The 10,043-nt window shown below is 36.2% G+C and overlaps 2 protein-coding genes and 1 pseudogene across 2 annotated transcripts; all 3 read left to right on the top strand.

Annotated features, from left to right (window-relative positions):
- Positions 1 to 2,707: 2,707 nt before the first annotated feature.
- On the top strand, positions 2,708 to 3,952 carry LOC140959748 (large ribosomal subunit protein eL37x-like). The gene is made up of 4 exons (XM_073417745.1): positions 2,708 to 2,843; positions 2,980 to 3,115; positions 3,493 to 3,594; positions 3,707 to 3,952. Exons 1-4 carry the CDS (start codon positions 2,841 to 2,843, stop codon positions 3,751 to 3,753), a joined length of 288 nt encoding a protein of 95 aa, XP_073273846.1. The 5' UTR covers positions 2,708 to 2,840; the 3' UTR covers positions 3,754 to 3,952.
- Positions 3,953 to 7,072: 3,120 nt separating this feature from the next.
- On the top strand, positions 7,073 to 9,500 carry LOC140958392 (uncharacterized). The gene is made up of 3 exons (XM_073415824.1): positions 7,073 to 8,977; positions 9,075 to 9,193; positions 9,264 to 9,500. Exons 1-3 carry the CDS (start codon positions 7,735 to 7,737, stop codon positions 9,357 to 9,359), a joined length of 1,458 nt encoding a protein of 485 aa, XP_073271925.1. The 5' UTR covers positions 7,073 to 7,734; the 3' UTR covers positions 9,360 to 9,500.
- The window catches only part of LOC140959337 (probable serine/threonine-protein kinase PBL7), a 46,394-nt pseudogene continuing 45,717 nt past the window's right edge, over positions 9,367 to 10,043 (top strand).

Genomic DNA, 10,043 nt, shown 5'->3' with positions numbered 1-10,043 from the left:
TCTCATTTGCATACATTTGAAAGTCTTGTGTACGTTCTATACAATGAGCAAGAACGATCGAATTTGGATTCGAAATCCAGAAAATGTATCTTCTTGGGTTATGCTGATGGAGTAAAGGGGTTTCGCTTGTGGGATCCTACTGTCCACAAGCTTGTCATCAGCAGGAATGTTATCTTCGAGGAAGATAAAGTAAAGGAATACAAAGGCACACCGAATTCAGAAACTACTATTTTTCAGGTGGAAAATTAAGACGGACGAAGGTCAAGTTTCTTGTGAAGTAGTACCAGAGCACGAAGAACCACAAGCAGTACCAGAGCACGATGAACAAGAACATGTTGTGTCTGAAGTTTCCAATGTGAGGCAGTCAACTCGAGACAGAAGACCTCCTGGTTGGCTTTCAGATTATGTTACTGAAAGCAATATTGCATATTGTTTATTATCAGAGGATGGTGAGCCATCGAGTTTTCATGAGGCTACTCAAAGGTCGGATGTATCCTTGTGGATGATAGCAATGCAAGAAGAGTTGGAGGCATTAGACAAGAATAAAACATGGGATCTTGTTACACTACCACGAGGGAGGGAAGCCATTGGAAACTGATGGGTATATAAGATCAAGCGTGATAGTAATAACCAAGTGGAGCGGTATCGTGTTAGATTGGTGGTAAAAAGATATGCTCAGAAAGAAGGCATTGACTTCAATGAGATATTTGCTCTTGTGGTTCGGCTTACAACAGTCAGAGTAGTGCTGACATTGTGTGCGGTGTTTGACCTACATCTAGAATAGCTAGATGTGAAAACAACATTTATTAATGGAGATCTTGAAGAAGAAATCTCTATGCTCCAGCTAGAAGGTTTTGCGGAAGGCAAAGAAAACTTGGTTTGCAGGTGAACAAATATTTGAAGGATCTCAAACAGGCGCCGAGGAGTTGATACAAGAGATTTGATTCCCATATCATGAGCCTTGGATACAAAAGACTGAGTGCAGACCCTTGTACTTATTTCAAGAAGTCTGGTGATGATTATATCATTTTGCTGTTGTATGTGGATGACATGTTGGTAGCCGGTCTCAACAAAGACCAGGTCCAAAGGACTAGCAAACAAGATTCTAGGGATGCAAGTTCACCGAGACAGAAGTAACAGAAAGATTTGTCTTTCCCAGAAAAATTATTTGAAGAAAGTCTCGCAACGCTTCAACATACAAGATAGTAAGCCAATATCGACCCCTCTTCCTGTTAACTTCAAATTATCCTCCGAGATGTGTCCTAGCAGTGAAGCAGAGAGGATGGAGATGTCTCGAGTACCATATGCATCAGCAGTGGGAAGTTTGATGTTCGCCAAAATCTGTACAAGACCGGACATTGCTCAAGCAGTGGGAGAAGTTAGTCGGTATATGAGGAATCCTGGACGAGAGCACTGGAGCACTATTAAGAAGATTCTTAGATACATTAAGGGTACCTTAAATGCTGCATTATGTTATGGAGGATCAGATTTTACACTCAGGAGCTATGTCGATTCAGATTATGCAGGTGATTTCTGATAAGAGGAAATTTACTACTGGTTATGTGTTTACACTTGTAGGGGGAGCAATAAGCTGGATTTCAAAATTATAAATAGTTGTGGCATTATCTACAATGGAGGCAGAATACATGGCAGCTACTCAAGCTTGCAAGGAGGCAATATGGATTAAAAGGTTATTGGAGGAGATCGAGCACAAACAAGAAAAGGTTTCTTTGTTTTGTGACAGTCAGAGTGCCTTACACATCGCAAGGAATCCAGCCTTTCATTCCAGGACGAAACACATTGGAGTCCAATTTCACTTTGTGCGGGAAATAGTAGAAGAAAGAAGTGTGGATATGCAGAAAATTCATACAAAATATAACATAGCTGGTTTTCTGACCAAGCCAGTAAACACTGATAAGTTTGAATGGTGTAGATCCTCAAGTGGCCTAACAGAAACGTAAGCAGCAGATAATGGCAAGATTGAAAGGATATATGGAGATGTGTTTGATTCTCAATCAAATCTCCAAGTGAGAGAAATGTCGGCAAAGAATAGTCAACATACATCATTTAATGCATGTCTGGTGTTGATTAATTAAATAACGAGTCGTATTTTTCATTCTTTGTAGATGGAAGGAAGTTTCCTACACGCGGTTTCACACTTACGAGAAGCTCTATAAATAGAGCTCCTTCCCCTCATTTTCAAAACATCCTTTCTTCGAGTTTTCTCTCATCTTATAGCATTTGAGTGCTTTTTCTATAATATTTGTGAGTTGTTTGTTCTCCTGTATTAAGAGAGAATGTGTTCTCTTTGGAAACACAGTGTGTGAGTTGTACACCATAAAATATTATAGTGGAATTCTTTTCATCTTGTCCGTGGTTTTACCCTAATAATTTTTAGGGGTTTTCCACGTAAATCTCGGTGTCCAATTTCTTTTTTTATTTTCATATTTATTATATCAAATTACCGTACGTGGGACCAACAAATTTTTCATATTTGAATAATAAAATATAATTTTTATCCTTCCTTCATTTTTCAATCAATAAAATGAAAAATTGGGATAAATATGTGCCATGTTGTACATTTTGGATAGTGAACACACAAATCAACGAGTATTATAGGAAGTCTTGTTGGGCCAAATATTTTGATAGAATAAATCCAATAACTTGGTCCATTTATTTTCATGTTTAGCCCAAAATCTCATTTTAGGCCCAATATATCGCAATGCCCAACCCTACCCCCGGAGAGCTTCTTCACTTTGCTTCGTACTCCCGTATATAGAAGCACTCGTAGTAGCCGCAGCTCCCTTCAATTTCAGAGCACGGAATCCATTTCATAGTCGATGGTAAATTTGAATTTCTATCCTTATGCGTATGTATTGTATGGATAAGGATTCAAGTTCTAATCCGATATTTGGTGCTTGGATCGAGCATGGAGGAATTACATTAATCTTTCGTACCTTTTGCTTGTGATGGCCGTAGGGGAAGGGAACGGGGAGCTTTGGGAAGAGGAGAAACAAGACGCACACACTGTGTGTAAGGTGTGGCCGCCGCAGTTTTCACCTCCAGAAGAGCCGCTGCTCGGCGTGTGCATACCCTGCTGCTCGCAAGAGGACATGTATATTGTTTTTATTCTTTTTTTTTTATAAATTTTTTCATTAGGACATTTTGGCTGCGTTTGGATGGAAGATTCACTGGGGAAATGACTAAAAAAACGCTTACTTTTTGGAAAAGTTGCGACTTTCGTCACATTTTCCTCTAGATTTAAGTATCCTTGATTTCACTTACTTCTGTAAAATAGTTGAGGTAGATTTGGATGAATTGATTATATATGTGCAAGTATTTTGCTATCTGAGAAAAGAGATGAAAATGCATCTTATAAGGGTTCTTTAATAAAATCTATGTCCAAACACGTCACAATTGTGTCAATCATTAAGATTCTTTTTTTGATGGCTGATTGGAAATGATTGTTGTTTGCCCAAATTTTGCATCCAGATAACTGGAGTGTTAAGGCAATTCGTCGAAAGACTACCGGAAGTGGGCGCATGAGGTACCTACGCCATGTTCCTCGCAGATTCAAGACCAACTTTAGAGAAGGTGTGAGCTTTATAGCATTTTTCTTACACTGGAATATTTTTGGTTTTGTGGTTCAGTAGTTTTGTTTCTTTAATTGTTTGTTGACATTGGCTATATGATAATGGGTTCTTAGGTACTGAAGCAGCACCAAGGAAGAAGGCTGCGACTGCCTCTGCTTGAATGTCATAATTTCGAGGGCAGTCTTGGTTGTACTTTTCATTGATTTTTTGAAACTCAAAGAACAAGTGAACTTTTGAAACTTCAAATTAATTGTCGTTTGTCTTACTTATTGATGCTTAGCGTGATGATTATTTTTACTTGCTTCAGCATTTCAATACAATTGATGGCAGCAATCTTGTGCAATTTATGATTCTTGATCGAGCTGCTGTGTCTTTGAAATTGATTCTAATTGTTTCATTTAAAGTTCTTGTGTTGAAATCAGTTACATATTTGTTTTCTAATTTCGTATTAGGAATTGATATAATATTATTTGTGTTTATATTCACCTGTCTAGGAATTTAACTGCAGTCTGGGCATGTAATTTCAAATTATGGGTTAATTGATACTAGCTTTGTCATTGATGTAATGTATTGGTCAAATAGAGGAACTAAATTATGTTCTGCAGTTTGTATGGCGACACTCAATTATCAACATGGCATAGAAAATGATAGTTATTGCAATATGAAAATCGTAAAATGTGAGTTCAGGTGCGTGCTGTAGTTTGTGTCAATCTAACTTGTTCACCATTAAGCAACTATCATTTCTGACACCACCATTCAGTGTCCCCAGGCAGCTGATGCTTTCAGTTTTTTTTATGTCATAGCATAAATTACACAAGTGTTTGAATTTTTTTTAATCTAAATACACTACCTTCTTGATAGCAGCATATTTTTATCTTCTAGTTTCAACGTTCTAAACTTCGATGGTGTTATTTTGTTTCTAGCCAAGAATTGCCTTGAGCTTGTGGTTCACCTTTTTAGTTCCTTTGCTTGATTGAAGGGTGCAATAAAGTTTTGATATTTAATTTCCAGATTTTGTTGTTATGAGAGAGATTCGTATGTTTTGGCACAAAAAGTTCCTGAATACCGATTGATCCTATAGGTACCTCATACAATGACACAATTGTTGCGCCATAAGTATTTGATTCTAGGTTTCTTTGTTATATTGGGCATCGCCATTATCTGACCGAAAAACATAGGTAACTGGCTGTGTTAAATCCAACACCCTATGATGTAGTAGAAATTCTCATTAAAATTTCTCTATTTCAAATCTTTCAGCTCATTGGCAAATCCAAATCCGTTGATTTAGGCGTGGCAGCTATGTTCGACCTAATTAGATATCATCATAAAGCATGAAACCATATGATTAGGAAGTTTGCCCACACGAGAGAACGCAAAATAAATCAGTTGTGAAATAAAGGGGTTGAGATCCTATAGTGTTCGGTGAATTCTGATCCAAGTGCATTCTTGATTACCTCGTTTCTTCTTCTTCTTTGTTTTTTTTGTGACTGAACCTGTAATACCTACTCTTTGGATGGGTACTGTGTAAATCTTCTAGCTTGACACAATAGTCAGCAAACCGTGTCGGACTCGTAAATACCACTAGATAAGTAATGTGTAACATGTTCACTAGAAAAAGTGTTGAAAAAATTATACTCGCGACCATTTGACATGTATTCACCTATTCTACCAATGCGGAGATAGGGTTGGCAGGCTCGACCATTACCTCGTTTATTGTTGGTATGCCAGTTGAATAAGGGAAAGAGACGAGGACCTTTTACCACCATACGACTGTGCATGGTTGAAAAACGATCAAGATTTTTTGTTCTAAACGTTGTCCCTATATTTGTTTATACTCACTTTGAAATTGTAATAAAAACCAACACTTTTTTTTAGAAGAAATTTAGTCAGAAGAACTCCACCCCAAAGAACTTGGAGAGAGGGTTGGCAGGCTCGACCATTACCTCGTTTATTGTTGGTCCCAATGTCGCTTGTTCAAAATCATCGATTTTAACTTTTTAATACAAAATCAATTCAACTTTTTATGCAACGTAGACAGTGGTAAAAGGATACAAGATCATCCCATATATTTTAGTGTTGAAGTTTTATTATGGGATTCAATATATTTATCTATCGATTAAGTAACTAATCTTTAAACTCGTTATCAATAAATTAACCATAATAACAATGATTACTTTTAAAAATATAATCTCATTATTTTATAAACTTTTAATGACGTTGAAGTTTTATGATGGGATTCAATATATTTATCTATCGATTAAATAACTAATCTTCAAAATCGTTATCAATAAATTAAACCGTAATAACAATGATTACTTTTAAAATCATTATTTTAGANTAGATTGTCACATCAGTCGTCTCTTCACACATCTTTCTCAGTATCAAGAAACATGCTACATTAAGTATTTTTATAATGTTTATGTGAACATCTTGCGATTCCGATGAGCTATCCAACAAGATATACTCAAAATATCAAAAGTATATATAGAATTTGTTATAAATAATAATAAAAAAAGAGAGATGAATAAAGATAATTAATATGAGAAAAAATAGAATAAGTCAATACTCAAGTACAATTTTTACTGAACTCAATCACTCTATTTATAGGAAAAAATTGGAGAATACAAATCTTTATGGATATTATCTGTCCATATTTATCTTGACCATAAATCTATAATTATCTATAACAAGAAATTATTTTATAACACTCTTTCTTAGAAGATTATTTGAACAACAACCGATTCATCAAAATCTCCATGTGGCAAGATGTATATGCTCGGTAAATTCATCGTGACTCAAATGTTTTATCGTTAAAACTTTAATAATAAAACCATGTGAGAAAAATTTGAGCGAAGAAAAACCTTAATATTTTCTTTGGATGTTCTCCCGACGATGGATGCGTCTTATTAAAACTTTATAAAGAAAAACCCATTGTGACAAAATCCAATTGAAGGAAAAATAGTACGTCATCTCTCGCTACTTGATAATTGTCGTATTAAAAACTTTTTTATGAAAAAATCGCGAGTTAAGGATGAAATCGTGATATGAAATTTGTGACGGGAATTGTGACTTTATAGACTCAAAATCAATAAGATCAATGTTTTAAATGGCGGTCGAGGCGGCCCTCGACCGCACCGCCTATGCATGAGGCGGGTGTTTTAGGCGGCCTAAGCTGTATGGCGTTGGGGAGGCGGGGCGAGGTGGTGAGCAGGCGGGCGAGGCGGCGAACAGGTGGGCGAGGCAGTCAGTCAAAATTTGTAAGTTTTAGTCAACAATTTTAAAAACATAGTCAACAATTTTAAAAATGTAATCAACAATTTTAAAAACCTAGTTAACTAATTTTAAATTTTAAAACCCTAACACACCTCACATTCTTTATTTTATTTTTGTTTTTCACTCCCAACTCTCAACTCTCAACTCTCAACTCTCAACTCTCAACCACTACACACAATCCGCCGCCGCCGCCACTGCCGCCGCCGTCGGCTCCTGCCGCCAGCAGTCAGAATATTTAGGTTAGGCCTTGCATATTTATTATTTATCATACTTTTTTTTTTTATATAAGATTTCAGATTTTTTGATTTCAAAAATCAATTTTTTTTCTTATTATTAATTTATTATTGATTTATTGTTGAAGATTAATGGCGGAAAAAGATAAACAACCGGAGTTGGAATTTAAGCCAAAGTCTAATGATATTGTTTGGGAATATGGGGTGTTGTATAATAAATGGAAAAGGGATTGGATCACATGCAAGTTGTGTAAGAGGCTTATTAAAGGAGGAGTTTATAGGATGAAACATCATATTGCGGGTATTGTAGAACAAGTTGAAGCATGTCCTAAGGCATCCGATGAGGACAAAAAAAGAGTGAGAGACTATCTTGAAAATAGCAAGAATAAAAAGCGTCAAAGGGTGGAAGAATTAAAAGAAGAAAGGGCGGAGGTAAACATATGTGTTGATGAAGAGGATGGTGATTGTCAAGTGATTAGAGATAATTAAAAAAAAAACCAAAGAATCTCGGGCCTATTGATAAGCGGACATCCGCAATCGATCCAACAAAGGCAAGACAACAAAACATAAATGATGCCTTGAAGTTAAATTTTACAAATGATGTGCATGAGTATGTTGCTAGATGGATATACGAAATGGGGATTCCTTTTCATTCAATTGACAATCAAAGTTTTAGACAACTTGTAGAGGCGATTGGCCAATTTGGTCCGGGCTACAAACATCCAAGTCAATATCTTTTAAGAGAGCCACTTTTGAAGCAAGAAGTTGAGAGGACCAAATTTTCTCTAAAAAAACATGAAGAAGAGTGGATGGAAAATGGATGTTCAATAATGACCGACGCACGGACCGATCGCAAGAAGAGAAGCATTATGAATATATGTATTAATTGCAAGCTAGGCACTTCATTCCTTGGTTCTATTGAAGAATCCATGGAGGCACACACCGGGGTTTATATATTTGAGTTTGTTGAAAAATATATCATTGAGATTGGTCCGCAACATATTGTTCAAGTAGTGACGGACAATGCCACAAAAAATATGGCGGCGGTGGATTTATTGAAGGTTACACAACCTCAAATTTTTTGGACCTCTTGTGCGACTCATACAATCAACCTCATGCTTGAAGCAACTGGAAAACTACTCAAGTTTAGCGGAATACTTGAGAAAGCAAAGGCCTTGACTATATTCATCTATGCACATCATAGAACTTTGGCTATTATGTGGAAATATACCAAGAAGAGTGATATTGTGAGGCCCGGGGTGACTAGATTTGCTACTTCATTTTTGACTTTGGAAAGTCTCAAAGACAAGAAAGATCAATTGAGACTCATGTTTACATCCGATGAATGGAGAAAAACAAAGTTAAGGAGTAGTGTGAAGGGGAAATCGGCGGAAGCCACGGTAACAAGTATATCTTTTTGGAATGGTGTTTCTTTGGCTTTGAATGTTTTCACCCTTTTAGTGAAAGTTTTACGTCTTGTTGATGGTGACAAGAAGCCCTCCATGGCATTCTTATTGGGTGCTCTTAAACAAGCCAAAGAAGACATTAAAAAGTCTTTCAAAAAACAGGAAAATGCCATCCCTATTTTGAAGATTATTGATGAAAAGTCTAAGGGTAGACTTGATAGTCCTTTGCATTATGTCGCTTATTTATTGAATCCGTTTTTTTACTTCAAAGATTCAAGCATATCAAATGACACCAATGTCATGAATGAGTTTTTGAATTGTGTTGAGATAATTTTTGCCACTGACGAGGAAATGCAATCTACCATTGCTAATGATGAATTGCTGAAGTATAATAGTAAATCTGAAAACTTTGGAAGAAAAATGGCGGTCGCGGCATATGAGAAGGTGGATGTGTACCATGACTTTGACCCGGGTAAATATTTTTTCCTTTATTTTTATTCATGTCAGTACATGTATTTTTTTTTACCCATCTTTGGTTTAATTATTTTTTTCTTCTTTGCTTTTTTAAGTTGGATGGTGGTCCAATTATGGTGGTGACACTCCAAACTTACAAAAAATGGCAATGAGATTTCGCTCTTTGACAAGTAGTTCATCGGGGTGTGAAAGAAATTGGATTCAATTTGAAGAGGTAAATATTGAGAACTAATTCATAAATTATGTTATCTATCATTTTTTTTACAATGGTTTTAAATTTTTAGATACATACTAAGAAGAGGAATAGGCTTGAGACATCAAGATTGAATGATCTTGTATATGTCAAATTCAATGCTAATCTTGTGAAGAAGAGAGAGTAAAAGAGAAATGGGTGGAGATTTGCTTCTATCCTCTCAAGCTAGTGAAGCTCAAAGTTGGCTTGTCGATGATGGTGATGAAGATGAGGTCGAGCCGGGTTCAGGACTTACTTGGAGAACGGTAGCGGAAGCCTCGGGAGCGAATGAAGTTGATATGATCGATTAACGTAGCAAGAGTGTTTAGAAGGGGGGGTTGAATAAACAATCACAATTAAAACTGATCTTTTCGAGTTTTGAGTTCAGTTTGGTGAGAAACTGATTCTCTGAATCTTGCTGGTCAATGACAATCAGTTAAACTAAAGTAGTTGCGGAAATTAACTGACTGAAAGATAGAATACAAAACTGAAATAAAATACACAAGGATTGTTTCTGGATGTTCGGAGATTTCAATTACTCATACGTCACCCCTTCTATCTCAAGGATAGGATTTCCACTAAAAGACTTTGATCGAATACAAGATTTGTACTGACCCACTTCAGTTTGGACTTATCACTGCCAAAAGCTGAAACTCTTAGTATTAAAAAATGTTCTCAGTGCGTAACTGATCTTAGCACTATCGAGTTTAACGATTATTACAAAGTGCTAGTGAGCTCAAATTGTAGCCTTGACTGCTACGAATAAATCAAGTAAGGGTGAGCTAAGATTTTGACAGAGTAACAGCAAGCTTTGAATAGAGTGATCTGTATC

Source organism: Primulina huaijiensis, chromosome 15 (assembly GCF_012295235.1).
Source record: "Primulina huaijiensis isolate GDHJ02 chromosome 15, ASM1229523v2, whole genome shotgun sequence".
NCBI lineage: Eukaryota > Viridiplantae > Streptophyta > Magnoliopsida > Lamiales > Gesneriaceae > Primulina > Primulina huaijiensis.
Note: the sequence above shows the minus strand (reverse complement) of the source record. Positions and strands in the feature narration are given on the sequence as shown.